Below are 24295 nucleotides of genomic sequence, written 5' to 3'. Positions count from 1 at the left end.
GGTGGCTCAGTTGGTTAAGGGGGGAGTCTGCTTCTCCCTCTGACCCTCCCCCCCTCATGTGCTCTCTCTCTCATTCTCTCTCTCTCTCAAATAAATAAATAAAATCTTTGAAAAAAAAATAAAATCCTTTATAAAGACTGCTATTTCTACCAACATGGCAGACTAGGTACTGGAGCCTCCTGCATAACTAAAATTGGGAGATAAAATATTTTAAAAATCTCCCCGAATGTAGGACAGGATGAGTGAACATTTTCATGGTTGAGTGAAGAAGGGAACACCGAAAAATAGGCAAAAGACTAAAGCCAGCTCTCAAGTGAGGGGATTTACCAAGCTTGGTTGACCTGACTATTGAGTTTTGTTATCAACCAGGGCTCAGGAGAAAGAAGACAGTTCAAGGACCAGCAAAGCTGGAAAGTATAATAGGCAACTCCCCAAAAATCCAAGACTCCCAAATCTGGCCTGCCTGTGTATAAGAATAAAAATTAAATTCATACCACCCCAGGTAACTACACAAAATCTCATTATCTGGAAGCTTAAAACTAAATAGGAGAGAGAAAAGCAAATATCCTCTCAAATGTCATAGGCAAAAATCATCTCCAAAGTAGGTTTGCATTCCAAATTTATACTACCATGGTAGCCTAATAAACTCAAGCAGATAATTTAGTTTAAACTTGTCCTGAACTGGGGGCGCCTGGGTGGCTCAGTCGTTAAGTGTCTGCCTTCAGCTCAGATCATGATCCCAGGGTCCTGGAATCAAGCCCCTTACCGGGGTCCCTGCTGCATGTGAAGCCTGCTTCTCCCTTCCCACTCTCCCTGCTTGTGTTCCTTCTCTCGCTGTCTCTCTCTCTGTCAAATAAATAAATAAAATCTTTAAAAAAAATAAAAATTGAAAAAATAAACTTGTCCTGAACTGTTAGTAATGCCATACACTGGACACAAACAAAGAATAATCCTTTCAATTCACTAAAGGAACAAATAAATCCAATCTTCCACAAAATATTCCAGAGTATTTATGAGGCTAACACAACCTTGACACCAAAACCCAACAAGAACAGTAAAAGTAAGGCCAACTTAACTAATGAACACAGAACAAAAATTCTGAAGTACATATCAATAAACAGAATACAAGGATGTAAAAAGAATAATGGATTATGTTCAAATTGGGTTCATCCCAGAAATGCAAAGTGGGTTAATATCAGTCCATCAATTATTCTAATATACCATACTAACTGGTAAAATAAAAATAATCATATCATCTCAGTAAAAGCAGAATTCTTTAATCTGATAAAAATTATCTATTTTTAAGGACACCAAATAGCATAGCTGATAAATAATTTAAAGCATTCTACTTAAAATTGAGAACTGAGTAATCTAGCCCTCAGTCATCATTTCCAAATAACACTGGAAGACTATCAGCACATAAGGCAAGAAAATTAAATTAAATTAAAAGCATAGGAATTATAAAGGAAGAAACAAAGTTACAGGTTTACTGCAGATGAGCTGATTGCCTTGTGAAGAATATACAGATAAGTTATTAATATGAGTGACAGACTGGCAAGGATTTGCAGTAAAAAGTAAACATATTAAAAATCAAATACATTTCTACACAACAGCAGTAAATGGCTTAAAAGAAATTTCATAAAATGGTACACTGATGTCATCAGAAAATAGGAAATATATGAATAAATGTGTCAAAACATGCAGAACAAAACTTTATAGTTAAAAATACTAAAAATGTGTTAAACCATATTAAAGAAAGCCTAAACAAATGCAGATACATACCATGTTCATGGATTAGAAGACTCAATATCATAAAAATAATTCTCTCTAAATTAATCCATAGGTTCAAGGCATTTCGAATCTAAACAGTGGAACAGGACAGTTGATTTCAAAGTTAATAAAGAATACAAAAGTCCAAATATAACCAATATAGCCCTGAAGAATAACAACATGAGGGGACCTATGATAACAAACATCAGGTATGTGCAACTCAAAGGGATCTTAAAACTTTTTTGCTTTACAAAAGACAAACTGTTTTTTTAAATTATTATTATTATTCTGTGTTTCTTACCTTGCTTTGTTATATCCCTGTTTCTCTAGTCACTCAAGTGTACAGCCATGGAGACATCATCTTTGAGTCCTCCTTTTTTTCTCCCTCTGACCCTCACCCCCAAGGTTAACCAGTTGGTGACTGGTCTCTTAAACTTAATCCCTCTTTTCTATAACTACTGCCACAGTACAAATGCAACACTTGCCACTATTTTTACCATAGCTGTAACAAGTCTCCCTGCTCCCACATGCTTCTTACTTCCTAGAGCTACCATATCAGACCATTCTTTACATCCCCACTTATCTCTAAAAAATAAGGTTGTTATAAGCCAGTAATCTGATCTAAATTTCCAGTAAATTCCCATCCTGATGCAAAGGGGATCAGGATCACCTCCACACCCTGGGCATTAAAAATTCTTTACACTGCACTTTCCCAAATCATTTCTTGCCAAAGCACAAACCCTTACATACCCTCTGCACTACCCACATTAGACTATTTACCACCTCCTTTACTACCTCCTCTTTCATAAAATTCCATGAATCTTCACACTTCAGTTTTTAATCTTATTTAACTCTATAAGGTTTTGCACCACCTTTTGTCCAGGAGAAAAACTTACAAGACTGAGATTCAACTCAAATGCACCTTCCCTGAGAAGCCTTCCCCATCCCAAACATAATTAATGCATTCCTTCCTCCATGTTACCACAATATTTTGTTTACTGCACTTTCACATTGATAATTGAAATATTTGTTGCCTTTTTTCTGATAGCTTTTGAAATCATTATAAGAAGGGACACATCTTATTTGTATCGCCCCATCTTCCTGAAACACACCAGGTGCAAAATATTGGTTGTATTAATTTACATCTGTACAGTGCATCACACTTATGCATTTAATCCTTACTTGTTTCACAGATGAGGTAACACTATCCCAATATTACAAATGAGAGAATTTAAGTTCAGCACCATTAAGTAAACCAAAATAATAGAATTAAACACAGAAGACCTGAGACTTGCACCTAAGTCACCTGACACACTATCCAATGCTGTTTAAGTACAACAACACTATTTAGATTCATGATACTAATATCTCTCGGAGTTCATTCTTTACTATTATAAAGCTCAAAAACGAAAACTTCCTTTGGCAATGATTTGTTTGAGAATTTGAGATTCTTCATTAAAAACAAAAAGACTATAAATACATAAGATAAATTAACTTATGATGAAAAAAAGTAGTTCTTTACTAGACAATTCAGATAAATTGAAAGTTTATGAAACTGAATTTTATAGAGATAATTAACAATTACACTTGTACCAAATAGAAGAATGTTTTCAGGATAGATATGTGATTAATTGATATAAGAATATATATTTTAATATATTGTACATTTCATAAAATACTTTAAGCCAGAAAAACTTTCCCATAGATCCTTTGCCTATAGCTCTTCTTCTCTCCATTATGAATATTGACCTCCAACTTGAAAGAACTGATTTCTCTCCATCCAATGGCCATTTTCTGCCCATCTGACAAGCAATCATCTCTCCAGTGAAACAAATAGAGCAACGTTTGATTTTAATGGTAATGTGAAACTAACAAGTTCTGAAAAGCACATAGGTGATGTCTGCATACCTGGTCACTGTCTTGACAAATTTTTTACTGATGGACTGAGGCTGGAAAAGAGGAATGGGAAATGATGCATAAATGCTTTCAACGATAATTTTGGCAAAGTCAAGTCAAGGAGCTCCACAGTGATTGCAGCTGCAGTCTGTTGGTTGCCAAGATTTGGCTGGAGCCATGAGAAACCTGAGGGGGTACTTAACAAAAGTGCCCACTGGAGAGGTGTAAGCATCTTCCCTTCCCTCTCAATGAACAGTATAAGTCATTGGCCCTGCAACTTCCTGATACCACTTCAGAAGAGCTCTTACTTCTGATGTCAGGGATATCAGGTTCAGAAAGCTTTGTAGCTTGGACAGTCTTAGAGATTTCTAAACCTCAGAAACTGAGGTCCCAGAAAATCAAGGGACATCCCCAAGGTTACACACAACTACAAGAGCAGAGGCAGTAGTGGAAATTACATTTCTTACTATCAACCCAGTTTGTTTTCCAGTTGCCATACCACTACCCACACCAAATTATTTAAAGAAAGCAAAACTTATATTTGCTTTTCAAAACCACAGTAGAATAGTGCAAGTGAAAAGACTAGACTTTTTTTTTCATTTACCATTTTTTTTTTGCTTCTCTTGGACCTGTAAACAAAGAAAAAGCCAACCATGTACATTTAAATATATTTAAGGATAAAGATACTGTGTGAAGGACAGAAATGTACTCTAGTAGATAATGTAGGAAAATATGACAAAAATTAATTGAAATCTCTGAATCAAGCTATCTGAGAACAATAAATGGAAATCATATTACCAATACAGACTTCTTCCAAATAATTTCATAAGTAATTATTAGTTATATCCCATCCCAATCCACTGCCAAATAACAAAGTCTGCAAAGTACTTTCTTAAAAGTTTTTATGCTCTCCACAAAGCTTTACTCTTCATATATCATGAGTAAAGAAAATTCCAGAAAAAAATTTATAAGAATATATATCTCGATTGTCACAATTTATAATAGTACCCATTTTCGGGGCGCCTGGGTGGCTCAGTCGTTAAGCGTCTGCCTTCGGCTCAGGTCATGATCCCAGGGTCCTGGGATCGAGCCCCGCATCGGGCTCCCTTCTCCGCAGGAAGCCTGCTTCTCCCTCTCCCACTCCCCCTGCTTGTGTTCCCTCTCTCGCTGTGTCTCTCTCTGTCAGGTAAATAAATAAAATCTTTAAAAAAAATAAAAAATAAAATAAAATATATATATATATAATAGTACCCATTTTCAAATGCATAAATTGAAATAACTTTAGCATACAGTTAAGTGATTAGTATATAAGCAACTATTTATACAGAAAATATTATCTACCTAAAAATGATAAAGTTAAAACTTTATACCAGGTCAGGCATTGTATCATATTTCATACTTCTGGAATTCCAATAAATCCCTGTTTCATCCACAGTAAGTGTTCAATAAAGGTTTGATGAATTTATGAATATTTGTAGCTTAGAGCCATGTGCTTAAACTTAGCTCTGTGTAAACATAGGATTTTGAGTATGTAAGCTCTTCAAGTTAATCCAGATGGCAAATAAAATCTGTACCAGAAATTACTGAAAGACTATATAGCCAAGATTCTATTCACACATTAGTCAATGTGAATTGAAAATTGTCAATATATTTTGGGTCTATTAAGCATCGGAGGAAATAGCCAAGAGAACACCACCAAGAAATGTGTATATTGGTTATCCCTGTTACCTTTCCAAACCTCCCTTACCTTTCCAGTTGGAGATTTAACCTCTCAAATCCAAGATTTAGAGGACTTGAGAGGACTTGAGATATGAATGCATTTTTATATATGACAAGAAAAAAGAACCTTTATCTACATATGTTTTTATAAAGATCATCTTCCCACAAATAAGTAGTTGCAATTTAAAAAAAAACTTCTACCTCCTATTTTTAGTACTACGAGTAAAAATTATACAGTGTTTACTATGTTCCAGACAGAGTGATTTTTACTTTACATTCATGTAATAACACCATGAGGATCATAACTTTATCTCCATTTTATAGATGAGAAAACTGAAGCATAAGAGGAGCTACAAAAAGCCACACACAGTCACCATATGGTGGGTCTGGTATTAGAAGCCATGCCCATCTCACTCCAGACCCCAAGTTTTTAACAGATACACTATTCAGTCTCCCTGAAATCATAAAAAATAATTTTTGAGGGGCACCTGGGTGGCTCAGTCAGTTAAGCGGCTGCCTTGGGCTCAGGTCATGGTCCCAGGGTTCTGGGATCGAGCTCCGCATCGGGCTCCCTGCTCTGTGGAGAGCCTGCTTCTCCCTCTCCCTCTGCTGCTCCCCCTGCTTGTGCACGTGCTCTCTGTCAAATAAATAAATAAAACCTTAAAAAAATAATAATTTTTGAAACCAACCCCAATTCTCAAAAATATACCTATCCAAAAGAGAGAGGGAGAGAGAGAAAAGAAAGATGAAGCTGCAGCAGCAGCAACATGGCAACACATGGAATCCAGAGTTCTGGATTCAAATTCTGATTCTGTCACTGGGTGCCATATGATAAGTTATCTTAAAACACTAAGCTACGGGTACCATTCAATATAGAAATAAAATATGTTATGGGGTAATTTCTTCATGCTGCATACAGTTTTGTATATGAAGCCCCTTCCACCATTACACGCACTGGAAGTCTCTTCTTATTGTAAATTTTTTTAATCCTGGACACACTGGAGGTGTATCTTATACTCAGTATCTTTTTTTCTGTAATTTAACTCCTGGTCACGAGTTCACCCAGCAAATCTCACAAATCTCTTTCCCCACAGAAACAGAAGGCAACACAAACCCCTGATTTAGGTCATTACTTCCGTTACCCATTCCAAATGGCAAATCCTAATTATTCCTCCTTTGGTTGCTGCCTGCAGGCCACAGTCAACCCAGGTCCAAATATATACTATTTCTTCCCCTGGTACTTTTCAGTGCTTCTTTTAGTTTTAAAAGAAAAACATCCCCTTGGTTCTTAGGTTTAGAAAAGAAGAAAATAGAAAAGGGAAGCCTGTTTCACCAGATTCTGTTCTTACCCATTTGTTTGAGAAAAAATACAAGCAGGAACTCTTCCTCCTAGAACACATGATAATTTGCTAAAAGTAGCATGTTTTCTTCAAAGAAATTGTAATTTAGTAAATATTACATAAAGTATATATTTTGAACATGCCAGACTTCCTAGTCTTAGGAAACCACACTGGAGTTCCAAGAAGTTTAGTTAACCCTATGATCCCCCAAGGCTTTCAAGTTTTTGACCTTAGGGCTTTTAGACAAGTTAGGATTGAAAAGATGAAGTTATTTAAGAACCTTCTCACGGCATATTTGTTTTCTCAAAGGCATTCACACATCATTTACATACATAATGTACACAATAAACCACTTTCCTGCATCGCCTGCATTTGAAAGGATGTTCTTCACACTCTTTATGGGCTCATAATCATGCACTGAATGAATACTCAGACAGCAAATCTAAAGTGTGAAACAATTTAACACATACCACACAAAACGTCAGAGCCTGTGCCAAGAATGGGACACTCATGACGGAATTCTGCTTAAATCCAACTCAGCCGCTGCCTTAACAGACATGAAAAGCCTGCTGTCACAATTAAATGCTTGGGGCAACGGGAAGCAGTGTCTCCCTGACACTATTTAGCACTCACATATTTCTCTAACTCTATTAAAATTAATCATATGCATTTTTGTTTGTCCCATACATAACTGGGCATTTCATTTGCAACTCCCCACACTAAGGTAATACTCTTTTGAAAGGGACTAGGATCTGCCCTGTATCATATTCCATGCAATTAAAACTACTGGCCTTACTCTGACATTACAGTAGTGGGTCATAAAATGCAAGAGTGTTGAAGGCAAGGTGTATTCTCACTAAAGAAAGTCATTTGCCACAATGGATAGGTGCCCATGATACAAATACCATCACTTCAATTGCCAGTCTTAACACATTTGTACTGGCTGAAGAGCCAGCGCAGGGGATTCAAAAAAAGAAGGGGATCTGAAATACAGAACCTGGGTTCAAGTTCTCACCACTTAGCAACTGTCATGACGGCCCCGCCGCTGAACCTTTCTGAGTCTGTTTCCTCATATATCCAAAAGGGGTAACAATAATATTAACTGATGGAGATATGTTGAAGATAGGAGACAATTTAAAATGTTTAATGTGAAAATAGGAATTATGTGATTTTGACATGAGTCACAAAGGCAATTCCTAGATATGTGAGGCATATGGGGTCCAAGAATTCATTCTCTAGAAAGTTCTCCGTGTGGCTGTTTTCTAGTTATGCATGATATTCTTCCCTGGGGTATTTCAAAAGTTTAACTTCTACATATGAGGTATGCTTAATAACACAATAATCTGAATACAAAACACAAAATATTATAAACTCTCATCTACTAGGTATTTGCCTAGAGGAATGGAGCACCATCCTTTCAGTATCACTAGTCCACAGAACTGAGGCCAAGGGGGTTCCCAATGCTGCTCAAGAGTAGAGATTATCCTAATAAACACTGCAAATCCACGCATGGCCAAAGAAGAGAGCTCGGAGATGTTGAGACCAGCTACCAGGCCAGGGGCCATTCGGGGAGACCCTGTGGTACACAATCCATGTGCTGACAGTTTAACACAGATGAGAAATGTAAAGAATGAAAAAGCTATTCTACCCTCCTACACCTCCACCTCTGCCTCCCCCAACACATGAATTAAATATCATCAATAGGAAGTTAACAACACAGGAAAGACATCAAATGCCGATAGTAAATATATACCTTGTGACTCCATCCCCATGGAACTCCCCTGATTTGTAAAATCAGTGTGTTAAAAACTGTTGAAATGTCTTTTTTAAACATTAAGGTGTATGCTTTGAGTAGGATACTAATACATAACATTAGATTTTGTTTGGGAAAAATAATATATGTGGAAGCACTTCTGACCTTCTTAATGTATGGTTTCAACTTTTTAGAACTATTATCATTCAAGAAAGTGTTTTGTTTTGTTTTGTTTTGTTTTGTTTTGTTTTGTTTTGTTTTAATATGGTCCGTAGCAAATAGTTTAGCTCAAACTCTAAATGTAAACTGCAAGGGAAGAGCTGAGTAAGACAAATGCCTCCTTGGTTCACTTTCTGGATTTCAATTAACACCTAATTTACAATACTTCTTAATACAAATATATAGCTGAGCTCCTTAAAACAGCTTGACAGGATTAGCACACATTTTGTAAAGAGCTGACAAAACAAGCATTCCATTAGCCAACCCACAATGTCTCAAATCTAATAGTCAATATCCCATTTTCAGGGCTGACAATGGCAAGAACTAAATAAATAAGCAAGGGATTCCCTCCCTCCAGCTTTCTGGGAAAGAACACATTCTATACAATTCATTCCATAGCTTTAAGGCTATAATTTTTTTTTTAATGTTCCTCCCTAAGCATCATTATTCAATAGATAACTAAAAGAAATAAACCACTAAAGCCATATTGCTAAATCATTCTACTGAATCCAGGGTTGCAGAGAGGACTCTTCACCCCTTCATTTAGGAAGGATAAGTCCAGGATTAACTCCAGATCTCAGAATATGAAAGAACTGTAAGAAGCCTCAAAACTCCCCCAGTAGAGGATATCCTACATCCCCAGAAACCTTGCCAGGCACCTGAGCCTTGGCCTGGCCCAGGCCTAGCTATGGGCTCAAGATGCTGCAGGGGGCTCTCCTACAGTTCAGGGGAGCAGCATGGCCCCCTTCCCCCACCTCCCCAGACACCAGATGGTCCCAGCAGGATGTGCAAGGCCTCATTTTAAATGGATTATTTACCTCTATCTTTTCCAAGCATTCTTAGAAAAGCTTAGGGAGGTCCTAGTTTTAAATATTTTAAGCAGACGGGTCTAAGGTACTATTAAACAATAGATAATATTCTAAAAAGACAAAAAGTAATGATGGTAAATCACTAGCACTTGATACCATCTACCTGAGTTCTAGAAAAATTTAAAGGCTAACCTCTGTCCAATACACTTGCTGATGAAGAGGCCTAAGAGATCATTAATGTGACTAATATTCTTAAGGTTTAGAAAGAATGCTATGGTAACTACAGACAAGTGAGACTAAATTTTAAATCAGGGGAAGCTGCTAAGATGTACAAAAATAGGATTCTTACGTATACCATAGGGAAAGACAATATGGTTTCTGTAGAAGAAGCTGTACATGGCATACATTAGGTTTTCCTAGAAAAGTGAGCCATCATGATGGCAAGAGGAAAAGTGTGGAATTATACACTAACTTTCTCAAAAAGCCGTTTCAAGGCTCTTACACACTTTTAACTGTCCCACTATAGACTAAGGAGGCCTAAACAGGGAAGGGAGGACTCAAACAGCATCTACTGAGCCAGAAATCATAAAGATTCCAGTAATTACTACCCAAACTGCCTCAGTGAAGGGATTCCAGCTAGATTTTGAACTGGCAGATGACAGTACCCTCATCAGGGGCAAAAAAATGGGAAGATCTCAGGAGACTACTTACAAACAAACAAAAAGGAGCTTCAAAGCTGGCTGACTCTGTGGGGATATATGTAAAAAAAAAAAAAATAGTCTATCCGATTCATACCTAGGAACAGGAACTGCCATTTATGGGCCAAAAATGGATGTGGACCCTCACAACAAGGGATACAGAATCACTACTGGCAAATGATGAACAGAATTCAAGTATATAGAATATAATATCTATCCATCCCTTTTGCAAAAATTATACTTTGGCTACTTCTGAGTTGGCATCAGAAACAGCAGGAGGAAAAAGAAAAAAATTAAAAACAAGATCTGAGGAATGAAAACTAAAAGAGAAGAGAGGCTGGTGAAGCAAAGCCACTCTATGAAATGCATTTTTAACATGAGGGTTTGGCAACCGACAGAGGTGCTGACCAAGAAATATACGCTTCAATATTTAATATTATGAAAGAATAAAGTTGACACAGGGCTGAACATCAAATTCTAAAACATCATACCTAGGAGGCTAACTCTGAAGCTAGAAAGTACAGCACTGGGGATGAAAAGAATGAGAAGATCTTACCAAGAGATTATAAATTTATGAAAATAATCCCAAAAATTAGTATACCAGGACACTGGGACACTGATTACAAAGAACAGCAGAAAGAAGAATCCTTTAGGAGGCCAAAAGCCTATCTCTATATAAACAGGCTTGCATATGCCACTCCAAAGGCAAATTTAACCTTGCAAGTCACTGACCTTTAACCATGTTTGGATTTTTTCCAGGAAAAGGAGACATTTACTCAGAAGATTCAAGATAGAAAGTCTTTTTTTTTTTTTCCGGGTGTTCACACTTGTCCAAAAGGATAAGGACAAGCTTCTGAACAAATATTCTACATCATCATTCTTCTTAGCCTCTACCCATCATTCAAAACACTAAATTCTTCAATCTCCCTTATTACATATTATATTTTTAATTGCCTGAGCTTTCCTGATATCCCCTTAAATACAAAAAGAGAAAAGAAGGGAGGGAGGAAGGCAGGGAATACAGAGTTGGTCTATCGGGTCTCCAGGTAATCTCCAGACAAATCTGGAAGATTAACTTGCACACTGAGTTTTACAGATATTAATACTCTGATTAACACCTATTGGAACAGTACAACACTGAAACAGGATACCTTAGTCTCTGTTCTGGAATGACTTCCTGCAGCATCAGCTTCCTAGTGTCCCTTAGGAACCTTCTGAACTAGAGAGAGTAAGATTGCAAACTCAGATGACTATGTACTATGTTGAAGAAAGACAATCAGATATCCCTTTGAATTATATGCATCTTTGTGTTTATCTATATATAGAGATCAATTACCTATATCCTGTCTTAATGGATTCGACTATATAAATATATCTTTAGTTATGCTGCACTAACTCACCTAATTTCACTTATACCAAAATGTCTTTCTAAGTGAAAGTTCAATTAAATTAACACAAGGCTTCCTTTCTGTCCAGTAGTTCCATGAACTTGAAATTAGAGTTCTCATAGGTATAAAAATTACAGCGTTTCACAAATATATTAAGAATGGCGCAATTTTAACAAGTTGTATTAAGAATATTTCTTCTTGGGTAACATTACTGGTTAGAATAGAAGTTTGTAGATAAGGGATGAAGATCAATATTTATAGTCTATAGATATTGAGAAGGAATTGAGAACTTACCAGATAACAACAGTGGTAATCTATTCTTGGGATAAATATTAAAAATCAGGTATGACCTCTGTCTTCAAAGACTTTATATTATAATTGGGTTTGGAAAAGATGAAACTATGTTCTTAGTCATTTCATGCTTATCAGATATGAAAGTAACTGCACTTCTATTAGTCTAGACTCTAGGTAAACCTGGACAAATTTCTATTGTTTGCATTTCTAGGGAGGCCTCCAAAAGGCCAGCTAAGGATGCAGTGTAATTATTTCAGCTATCTATCTATCTATCTACCTACCTACCTACCTAATTGCATGCCAGGTTTTGCAGCCAGGAGACTTCAAATCAAGTTCTGGATAATCTTAACAACCATTTGACCTTGTGGAACATCTGTTTTCCTATCTGTGTAATGGAAAGACTAACAAGTTCCACCACATTGGACTGTTGTGTTGAGCTGAAATAATGTACTTAAGAGTGCTTTGAAACTATAAAGCTATGTTAGTCATTATGACATCAAGCCGCTATATAGTTTGAGGAAAATTAGTATTTTGTTAGAAAAGTGCAGAAAGGACACTTTTATTTTATAGTCCATGCCCTCCACTCTGCTCTTTGGAAAGGACAGATTAAAGGTGCCCCAGAATCTGGAGGGCACCCTGTCTGGCTTTTGTGTGGCCTTCTTTCACATATCTGTCATCATCTTTCTATTTTAGTGACCTTTTTTTGACTCTTGTTTGGGAGTTCAATGTGCTATTAAATTTTTTTCTTGTTATTATAACTTTTACTTGTCTTACACCATGCCAAAGGGTGTAGGACACTCTTAGCCAAGACTTTGCCACTCTTTAGCCAAGATGGTAAATTAAAGCCTTTCATGTCACTAAATTTAAAAAGCAGGGTTGATCATTTAAAAAGTGATCTCAGATTTTGGATATACTTCTCAGCCTTCCACTTGGGCCATTCTTCTCTTTTCATTATACATATACAATATACACATAGACACAGGTATGCTTCTTGTACTCAAAGGTTATGCTCTAAAATAAACCAGTATTAAAGGAAAAACAAAAGTAAATGCTCTTGAAGTTTTTTTTCTTGCCCTAGATGTTTATTTGCTGAGGATAATAAACATTTATGCTTGAGGCAGATTTCAATACACATGGTGCAACCACTTAAATTTTAAAATTGAAAACATTCTGAAATAGAAAAAAAAACAGTTATGTTCACAGAACCTTATTCTGGACAATTTCTAACATAAGATAAGCCTAAACAACATAATTTCTGAAAATAGTATTAGCTCATTTTTGACACTTCTTATATTCATATTTGAAATTAATGATTTTTAAAAGGCATAAACTTTCACTTGAATCTGTATAGAAAACTATATTTTCCTGAAATCAGGTCAATGTATATATATGCACTGGTTTTTTCATATTAATAGCTGGTCGAATCTTTCATACATCAGAGCATCAGAATAGATGTTTTTCCTAGACAATCTTTAGAAATAACACTTCATTTCTATATGATCTAAAACAAGAAAGTACACAATTTTCACCCAGTTGCAAACATGATTCAAAATTAATTTCTCAATAAAATTGGGGACTTGTATGTTTGGGGAGTTGTATGGTATTGAATTCTGGTTGTCCAGCCACTAGTCACCCATCAGAGCAGAATGGTGTCTTGCTCCCCAAGCCATCAGGGAAGGCCCAAGAAACTTCTGGTGGGATAGACTGAGTGTTAAAGGTGGTAGGAGGAAACTTACAAACAAAACAGAATTAAAACAGAAATCTGAGTTCCAGACTGACAAGTTTCTATTAAGCTACTCCAAGTTTTGAATAACCATCTCCAGTAAGCGCGAACGAAGATCTGATAACATGCACAGAACACACATACGCTCCTTGTCAGAGCAATGTGTCAACAGTACAAATTAACAAGGGAATTTCCAGCATTTTCCTTCACTGTGTGTACTTCTCCTTCCTTCAGGACCAAGAAAGGTTGAATAAGGTTTACCTTGCTATGAAAAGGAAAGAAATCGCAGTCACATACCGACCAAGCCCGCACAGAATCCGCAGAAGCAGAGGTACTTTGGGCACTTTGCCCACTCCCTTCCTCTTTGCTTCGCCAAAGCCCACACCTCTAGAGATGGGACAGAACGTGCCTTCAGCCTACAAACAACTCTACGAAGCCGGCCCCAACAACCCTTGTAACCTTCCTCCCGAAGTTAGTCGTGAGTCCACAATGAATTCCGGTCACCTCAACCTCAACTCCGCAGGGTCAGGGACCTGGAGCGCCCCGGGAGTCCCGGAACGCTGCGCTCACGTGGTCGCCGGCCGCGGCACGTGCGGCTCCGACCTGAGGCGGTGGGAGTGAAGCACCGCCCGGAGCGGGAGGCGAGACCCGCAGAGGCGCTGGACGCGTTAGGGAGAGGGGAAGGACCCGGGGCGCTCCGGGGCGCGCGAGGAGAAGCTGAGCTTCAGGCAGTGCAGGTCAAACTGCAGTTCCCCGGGGTGTACACAGGAAGGAAGGCGCAAGTTTGAATGGGGTAACAACTTGGACTTTTTTTTTTTAAGGTTTATTTTAAATGGGCAAATGCATTTAAATTCCATCTAGCTTGAGAGCTTCCAAGATCGTCACAATCCCCTTCTCGCCTGGATCCCACACTTGAAATCCCTGGCAAAAGAGGAAGCAAAGGTGTCCCGAGGTAGCAATTCCATCCCCACCCATCTTTTGGGGAACTCTGACCAACTCGGTCTCAGGCGAACACTGGGGAACCACACCCTGGAACAAAGAGGAGGTGTAGTCCCCTCCAGATGCATATAGCCCGCTGAGGGCTGGTATTTAAAACCCTCGGCAGGCCAGCTGTGTTTACGGCTTGTTTCGTTTTGCTGGGGGAGGGGAAGGGAATCCGAACTCTGGACTTTTTTCCCAAACTGGGAGCCGGGAGCTTGGCATTCGATCCCACTAGCACAGAACTCCAGTCAACTCGGGCCGTGGCGACTGTCACTTGGGGGGGTGGGGAGGGGAAGGAAAGGAGCGCAAGAGACAGAGCGACGGAGGGGCTGGCGAGAGAGGGAAGGAAACAGGTGAGCTCCCACCACCGCCCCTCGGAAATCCAGCGCGGCGGCCCCCCGCACGCCACCGTCCCGACCTGGAGAGGCACTTACCGGCTTTACAAGGGTCCTTGTAATCTATCGTCTCCGCTTTATCCTCTTCGTTCCCATCAAAAGTGTAATCATAATCGAGGCCAGCGCAGACCCAAAGCTCCCCGTAGAAAACAATCCCCGAGGCCACCAGCCACACGAGCATCCTCGGGGGAAGCTTTTGCAACCCCATCCTCCTCCCCTGGAGGAAAAGGAAGGGACGGGACCGGGAGGTGAGGCGTCCGCGGTCCGCGCTGATGTGCGGTGCGAGGGGAACCGGTGCTCCTCTCCCTACCGGGAGGCTCCTCGGCGACACTGGGGTGTTCAGGTGTCCGGAGACATACGGATGCCGTCGGGACAGTAGAGAGGGCAAGAAGTGCCTGTTACCCCCAGTTGCAGGGAGAAGTTGGCTAGGGGCCCGCGGGTGGGCGGAGGGCAGGTAAGGAGCTCGGCTCCCGGAGACGGGGAGGGGCAGCTGCGGGCAAACTCTGCTCTGGCGGAGCGGGCGCTCGCTGCCTGCCAGGTCGTCCTTCTGGCCGCCGAACTTCCCGCGGCCGCGGCTGGGCGAGCGGCGCCCCGCGGGCTCAGCTGCCACCGAAGCTCGGGCTCCCGCGCCGCGCCCCCGCCGCTGCCAGGACCCCGCCGTAGAGCGCGAGCTGCCGCCGCCGCCGCCGCCTGAGCCCGCCGCCGCCGCCGCCGTCGCTCGGGGAAGATGAATCCGGTCTGCACATCAGCACATCTGAACTGAAAGGGGAGACCGAGGAAGGGGGTGGGGGGCAGGCATTTCTACGCCGCGAGACCTTAAAAGCCTGCAGAAGCCAGCAAAGCAACTGACTGAAAAGAGCAAAAGTGTGAGGATTTGGGGATACACCGTTTGCCTCCCCCGCCCCCCCCACCCAGGCTGTCTTTTTACCCTCTTCCTAACTTGAAAAAAAAAAAAAAATCTTCGCAGCATCTAACCCAATCACTTGCATCCTGCTTACTTATTCATACAATCAGGGTCAGGATCCGGGCCACAGCCTCCTCTCTGACTTCTTTTGATAGCCTTGTACAAACAAACAGACACGAGCGCTCTGACAATCCATTTATATTTTACTAAAGATAAAAATGAATATATTATGTATCTGCGTCCGCGAACAGCAATTAATAGATGATGTACGTGTCAGCCAAGAGTGCCAGACCGGGGGTGGCGCGAAGGATCGTGATAACTTAGCTGCAAACCTCTACTTCCCCTCCCCCCCCCCCAAATAAACAGCGGGTGTGTGTTTCTTTCCTTTGCTGCGGTTTAACCTTAGTGCAGCCCGGGAATGGAGGAAAAGTGTCTGAGCCTTCGCGACTTGGGTAAGGAAGAAGACTGCTTTAAAAGTCCCCCAACCAACAAAGTTTTGCTAAGAACTAAGATCCCCAGAACTGCAATTAAAAAAAAAAAAAATCCAAAATCAAGTTACAGATTGCAGCAGCAGGAAACGCTAAGACCTTGCTGATGGGCTGGCGCTATGGCTCACGTGGGCGCAGGAAGGGAAGTTGGAAGGAATACTCGGGAAGCAAATTTTCTGTGACAGTTCTGGCGCCCATACCCGGAGTTGCTCAGTATCCTTCGGCTTCAGTTGTTTTACTTCTGAGGAGAGTGTGTAAAACCTGGCAGCAGGATCAGCGAGGTAAACCACATGTCAGCCTAGCAGACGCAAGACAAACACAGGTTGTGGGAAATTGGGGAGGAAAAAAAAATCAGAGGAAATCTCTGCAAAACCCCTGTTGTGAGCAATTCAGTGGTTTCCCCACATCTGCAAGTAGTTTCCAAAATAGGTGAGAGGACTTCTCCTCCCCCAGACTGGTGATTGGGAGCCTTGCCTTTTCCAACTAAATCTTGAACTGTCACTTTAGCAAGGACTTGTAAAAAATCTTCTGTTGCCTTTACATCTTTATTTAACATTTAAATGTCCCCCTTTTCCAAGTTGCCATCAATATACAGTGTTATCTAGAGGAAAATGTGAAAGTAACTACCCTCCAACCCACACACATACTTTTGACAGGTAAACCCAGTTAGGTTAGGGGATTTGACCAGGTTTTATGGTTGTTAAAGAAAAATTGGAGGCTAAACTTGAAGAAGTATCATCTATTTCCCTCTTAAACTAAGACTAAAAGGATGCGAGGACTAGGGAGAACTGATTTGATATTCCTGGCAAAACTGGGGCTTTCTCAGAGGCCAATGCAGTAATGGAGACTTCCTTCTGTAGATCTCAAACTTTTAACCCCAGGTCACAGAACAGAGAGCAGATCTGAAAAGAACATGTTCAATAAGTAGGTAGAGGTATTTGGTTTTGAAATCTCTTGCTGAGTCATTCTCAAATTCTTTTACCCATCCAAAAAAAGGTTTGCATAATTAATAATGGTGTTGCTCTTGTGCAGGGCCAAACAAGAATGTATTGTGCTTAGCCCATCTGAAAGCCCAGAAAAATGCAACTTTCCTTTAGAGGATCCTTGCTCTTGAGCTGCTGAAACTGTCCCTGCTTGCTATCCCCAAACCTTGAAAATGTCCCTTGTTAATCTACATACTGCAAATATCTCCTTAGGTTATTTTACCATAGGTAAGTTGGCAAGAGTTTGTACCTGGAGATTACCTAAAATATCACTTACTTTGCAGGAATTAGTATGTTCATTCATTTTTCCTGAAAAAAAAAGTAACATACAGGGACATCTGCCTCATTATATAATGATGCCTATTATGGATTCCTTCAGAATTTATCATTGCTTAGTTTCACAATTTTATAAATTTACATTCTACATTTAGAATGACTGACATAGTAAAACCTCAAACCAAAATATAGAAATGTTTCTTTATGGCTAAAATAGCTGTGGAGAATAGTTATTTACACCACAATATCCTAGGCCTCAATCCCTGATTTAATTATATTACTTTAAAATATTTATTAAATCTAACTCTACAGTGATAAAATAACTACTTTTTAAATTTTATTACTATAGTTGCTATGATTGCAAACTAACAAAAGATTTTGCCCTGTCCATTAAAAAAACATAAATTTGCAAGAACTTGAAGAAAACAGATAATAAGAATATGCATGTGAGAAAAGAGTTGAATCCTCAGTCAGAATATAGCCACAAACATGTGCAGTATGTGAATACAATCTCCTCAGGAAGATAAAAAGAGGTGATTGATTCCGTTAGTAAGACATGTGCTGAAGTAACTTTGGCTTCTAGCTGGCAACTGCCCCTGACCACCATCACCACCTGCAGCAGGACCCCATCAGCCGCCAGCAACCTTAGGGAATAAAGCCACCCAAGAGAGCTGAAGCAAGAGGTAACTCTATGCCAATTGGTATATACTGTTTGCTATCACAGTAATTAAAATAAACTTGCCCTGTGGATAATGTGAATTAGAAATGTGTATTTTGCGGGCACCTACGTGGCGTAGTGGTTAAGTGTCTGACTCTTGGTTTTGGCTCAGGTCAGGATCTCAGGGTCCTGAGCTGGAGCCCTGGGTCTAACTCCGCACTCAGGCAGAGTCAGCTTGAGATTCTCTCTCCCTCTCCCTCTCCCTCTGTCCCTTCCCCCCACCCTGGGATCTCTCCCTCTCCCACCTCCCTCCCCCATGCTCTCTCCCTCTCTCTCCCTCTGCCCTTCCCCCATGCTCTCCCCCTCTCTCTCTCTCCGTCTGCCCCTACCCTTCTCTCCCTCTCTCCCACTCTCTCCCTCTCCCACTCCCTCTGCCACTCCTACTCATGCTCTCTCTCTCTCTCAAATAAATAAAAACAGATTTATTTATTTGTTTGAGAGAGAGCGAGCGCATGCAGGAGCACAAGCAGGCGGAGGGGCAGAGGGAGAAGCAGGCTCCCTACTGAGCAGGGAGCCAGATGAGGGGCTTGATCCCAGGACCTGAACCAAAGGCAGACACCTAACCAACTGAGCCACCCAGGTGCCCCACTTTTAAATAAACAAATCTTTTAAAAAAAAGTCTATTTTCTTATCGAGCCATTTTGTGAAAAGCTAGTTATTATTGTTTTTTGTTATGAAACCAAGTAATACGTGAATATACCCTTCTCATGTCCCTTGTTTGAAAACAGATAATTCAGGGCGCCTGGGTGGCTCAGATGGTTAAGCGTCTGCCTTCGGCTCAGGTCATGATCCCAGGGTCCTGGGATTGAGTCCCGCATCTGGCTCCCTGCTCCTTGGGAGCCTGCTTCTCCCTCTGCTTCTCTCTCTCTCTCTCTGTCTCTCATGAATAAATAAATAAAATCTTTAAAAAATAAAATAAAAACTAAAATAAAAAAGATAATTCAGATGAGAATGGAATAAAATGTGTTTCCCTCTCTCTCAGTCTTGCTCCCGTTGTCTGAAGTAGAAACTCTTGACCTGTTAACCAAATAGTATATACAGAGAGACTGACTTCTATGAAATTGTCTTATCAGCAGATTAAAAACAGCAAATACTAGCAATTTCATATGGTTCAAACTATTATTTCAAGGCTTAAAAAAATCCTGCTTTGTACTAATGCTACTGTTCTTTTGAATTAAATTATATGCATCTCAGTTAAATATTTTTAAATGAGAAGATGATTCTCTGGACCTAAATGGCCTCTGACTTCCACATTTTTAAATCTCAGATTCTATGATTTTTTGATATCACATTATTTCATATGTCACTATGGCAGGATGCTCCCAACTCTTGATAATTAGGATGACACTACATTCAATCAAAATCTGTCTTTATTGCTGTTTCCTAGTAACAAATATAGTTTCAGAGACAGAATGAAAAAGTGAACAGAAAGCAGTATTTGCTTCACAATAATGCTTCACAAGTGTTACAGAAGGTGTTTGTTTGTTAAGAAAAAGACATACACCTCCCCCAGGAAATGAAGAAAAATAAAATAAAATAAAGAACCTTCCTCCTGCAGTGGAGTCTGGTCTGAGTAGAGCCCACTGCCCTAGGAGTCTCTGGCTATCCCTTGGGACTTGCTAGTTTGCAGTATTACCTTCTTCTCTAGCATATCCTCGGTGTGGGGGATGGAGATCCTCTTTGTTTTTATGGCTTTTAGCTACTCCAGACCTTTTAACTCTCCCTTTCACCCCATTCTTTTTTTTAAGATTTTATTTATTTATTCATGAGAGACAGAGAGAGAGAGAGAGAGAGAGAGAGAGAGAGGCAGAGGGAGAAGCATGCTTCCAAGGAGCATAGAGCCCGATGCGGGACTCGATCCCAGGACTCTGGGATCATGACCTGAGCCAAAGGCAGACGCTTAACGACTGAGCCACCCAAGCGCCCCCTTTCACCCCATTCTTATGTGACCGTCTACAGCACACTTATGTTGTATCTTACCTTCTTTCCTCTTAGGGTCTCTCTCTCTCTCAGCCCTGAGCAAATCAACATAGCATCTCTTAATTCTATGTCAGTGTCCCAAGGTGTGGTAAAACCCTGATACCACATGAGATCATTTTAGGTAACATAGTGATAAACTTCTAAAAAAAAAGAAAAAAGAATAGTTACATATGTGTGTATATTATATATCCATATATGTTATAAAAAATTAATTAACAAATTTGCAATTGCATATGTTTCTCATGCCACTTAGATTAAAAAAACAAGTTAGTTGCTTTATGAAATTAAGTCGATAATAAAGGTGGCATGTGAAGGTTAACTGATGTTTGGTAAACACTGATCTAATTTAATTCCTAAGTCCCCTTAAAACCTCACACTCTCTGTGGACAACAACCTTTTTGCCCCTTCCACACACCAAACCTCAGTCTATTCTTTCTCTTGCTTACTTATCACTCATTCTCATTTCCAGTAGCGCAAGGCGGAAAGGCTATGTTTGGACACAAGAGCTGCATGTATTTACCGTTAGCACTTTTGGTTAGTTCGCTTGTTTAAGTATGATTTGCTGTTTAAGTCTCAAGAAGAGCCACTGACTTGTTTGTTCAGAAACCATGTATTATTGCCTAATGACATCTGGAAATGATTGTAGTCTTCATTCAGGCATCAGCTTGCCAAAGGGAAATGTAGGGCATGGGATAAAATAAGAAGAAAGTCATCTCATTTCTCACCTGATGGGACGCTAAGTTCGAGTCCGCCAACAGATATTCAATTGTGTGACCTCTAGGCCTACACTGAATCCTCACTGTTTTCCCCTGAACACCTAGCTAGAGAGGCACAAAAGTATGGAGCTCAGAAATCGTCCCCCAATCAAAATTCCAGCACTCTGCTTACTAGCTCGGTAATGGTAATTTTGAACCCACTTTTTTAACCTCGTCTGCCCTCACTTTCTTCATCCATAAAACAGGGATAATCTTAAGGGTAATAACATTTCACAGAGTTGTTACAAGGATTAAGTTGGTTAATATATGTGGTGCGCTTTACAGTTCCTATATGTAGTGCATTTTTGATATGTGTTTGCTATTATTATCATCTTAAGTGAGTTCTTAAAAGTCAAACTATTTCCAGCCCCTCTAAATATATTATTTGAAGAGAGCCTTCTCCTCCTTCACTTTGAACTAAATGGTATAACTCTAAGGTAGCCTAACTCGTTCAAGGCTGGAGAGAGGCAAGGGACAGACTGGTTAAGAGCATAGGTTTCATTAGCAGAAAAAGTCTGACTTTGTCATTTAGTAGCTGTTTTGCTTCTGACAAAAATTACTTCCCTAGTTTTACTCTCCTGGTTTTTGAAACAAGAATAAAATACCTCATAGGGTTGAAATAAGAATTAAGTAAGATTATGCATGCAGTGTACTTTTTAGTAGGTGTAAGCATATTTTAAAAAGTGGTTATTATTATTATTTTTAAAGAGTATTTCTTTGCCTAGTATTTATTTTTTTAAGATTTTTTATTTATTTATTGAGAGAGAGAGAATGATAAAGAGCATGAGAAGGGGGAGAGTCAGAGGGAGAAGCAGACTCCCTGCTGAGCAGGGAGCCCGATGTGGGACTCGATCCCGGGACTCCAGGATCATGACCTGAGCCGAAGGCAGTCGCTTAACCAACTGAGCCACCCAGGCGCCCAAAAGGTGGTTATTATTATTAATTGGCATTCTTCTAGTGATCTATGGGAAAAATTTGTATGCTGTGAGCTTTTCCACTATTAGGCAAGAAATTCTCTCTCTCTCTCTCTCTCTCACACACACACACACACACATACACACACACCAGTGTACAAATTAAATAAAGCTAGAACAGTTTTATTTGAAAAATCCCACTAATACAAAACATATCAAATTGAAGTAAAGATGTAGGTTACATTGCTGGTGTTGCTTATAAATTCCCCAATAATATACACCTGTGACCAGAATCTAGAATGCTCTTCACCTGGCCACTATCTGTCCCCTTAGTTTCATATTTTCATATTATGAACATGAGGTGAGTCTCCCAATTTTTCCTACCTATTAATTTCCCTATCAAATAAAATGTGTACTTCATTTCATTCTACTTTCCTCACGAATATTAAAAAATAGGCACGGAAGTCTTCAGTAAGACATACCATATACTTCCAATGCAATGAGAATAACTTAATTTAAAAATAAAATAATTAAGTAGAACCAGCTTCTTGTGAGAAAGAAATGCCCAAACTTCATAAGAGCCTTATCCAAGTCAAGGATCCTCTGATCTTATGCTATTTTAAAGATAAGGGATAAGAGAATGAGTGCGTCGTTCATGAACACAGTACTGTCACCTCCTAACCTCTGACCCTCCACTGGCTCCTTCAGCTGTCTGCTCTTTGGGGGCCTACAGTTCTGCTAATCCTGACAACCAGTGATGGGCAGGGAGAACCGCATGTGTGACAGTAGCCAAGAGCCTCTGGCCCCAGCTAAAGCCCCCAGCCTTTCTTCAAGCCCCTGGTGAAGCCTCATTTTGCATTGTATCCCTCCTGACTCCCCAGATTATATTCTAGACAGAAGCACCTCTACTCTGCCTTGCATTCAAGTCATGCCAACTTGAGGCCATGCCTTTTCCACGCACATCTTTTCCATGACAGAGGCCTGTATTTTCTGGGCATGAACCCCAGAAGATACATATTTTGCATGTATGAGTGCAAGGTAATTTTTTAAATGACAAAAATAGAACTGAGTTTATTACAACAATCTAAGTAATATTCTAATATTCCATCACTGGAAACATTTAATACTAGAATAAGAGTGAAGATTAATTTTAAAAATCTATATATTTAATACAAATGCAACATTTGGAATCAGAAAATGTCTTTGAATCCTTGCTCTACTTATTAGATGTCTTTGGACACTTATTCTTTCTCAGCTCGATTTTTCTCACCTTTAAAATAAAATGCTTACTTCATAAGGTTATCTTGCAACGCGCACACACCAGGTACATAAATCACTTAGCATGGAGCCTGGCATTTGAGAGTAGCTCAGGGGCTAGGAAGTCCTTGCCTTTTCTCCTGCCCACAACTAACAACTATCCATGAGAGCATCAATAATCAGATCAGAGACTCAGAAAGGAGGCTTGTAGCATTTATAGAATGGTTGGGGAAAACAAGATTTTCCGTTACAGCTAGAAAGAGAATCTGAAGGGAGACCAAAAGAGGAGAATGCCTTTCCTCAGCACAGGACTTGTTTACTTCAGGTTTTCGTCTCTCCTTTCCATTCCCTACCTGGAAACAACTAAATGTCCGAATAGCAGTTATATCCCATAACTAACTTTATTAATTTACCTTCTTAAATTTCTGGCAGCCTGTATTTATCAAAACAAACCCCTTTCGGTAATTAGCAAATAAGAACATAGTATGCCAAAACTGAGTCAACTTGAAAAAGCTGACATTGTCTACCACCCTCTAGAATAAGTTGCTGGGTAATTGGTTGGTATATATTTACAATGTGAATGACTTCATTTTTTATGATGCATTGTAAAATCACCAGGTTATTTTATAACTTATTTAACTCTGTTCATCATAGGCAGCTGCAGTTGCACACTAGTTTTTCTGTATTTCTAAACTCTCCTTTATGCTCTGGGTCTGACTTCGGGGCCAGGCCAGATTTATTCTGTAAGCTGCACTGAACTTTCAGGTGGCAATAATTAATGACCTGGGCCTTCATCTCAGGCATTATAACTCACTTTACGTCACTTTTCCAACCACTAAAGTAGTGGTTTTGTACTGTAAAACCAACTTCCAATCAATATGAAGCATCTGAGGTGTGTTTATTTATCTATGTATTGCTTTGCATCTTCAGAGCACTTTCACAACATTAACTAATGGTCCCTAAAATAGGTGAGCATGGTTTGTTCAAGGTTGGCAACACCAACTCTAAAAATCCTGAGATGCTGCAGTGGGGAAC

General features: G+C 39.8%; 1 protein-coding gene across 5 annotated transcripts in view; it reads right to left on the bottom strand.

Moving 5' to 3' along the window:
* The window catches only part of TLL1 (tolloid like 1), a 216871-nt gene extending 200657 nt beyond the window's left edge, over positions 1-16214 (bottom strand). For 2 of the 5 annotated variants that reach the window (XM_073892461.1, XM_025874003.2), the window contains exon 1: positions 15025-15956. In XM_073892461.1, coding sequence (XP_073748562.1) covers positions 15025-15193 — 169 coding nt within the window. In that variant the 5' untranslated portion in view covers positions 15194-15956. Of the gene's footprint in view, positions 1-15024; positions 15957-15983 lie in introns of those variants that run through there. The other 3 variants (XM_073892462.1, XM_073892465.1, XM_073892464.1) reach the window with 3 other exon arrangements.
* Between the last annotated feature and the right edge of the window lie 8081 nt (positions 16215-24295).

Source organism: Callorhinus ursinus, unplaced genomic scaffold (assembly GCF_003265705.2).
Source record: "Callorhinus ursinus isolate GAN/ISIS: 27379988/994484 unplaced genomic scaffold, GSC_fseal_2.0 scaffold4, whole genome shotgun sequence".
NCBI lineage: Eukaryota > Metazoa > Chordata > Mammalia > Carnivora > Otariidae > Callorhinus > Callorhinus ursinus.
The sequence above is the reverse complement of the archived record's forward strand: the minus strand, read 5'-3'. Positions and strand labels throughout refer to the sequence as shown.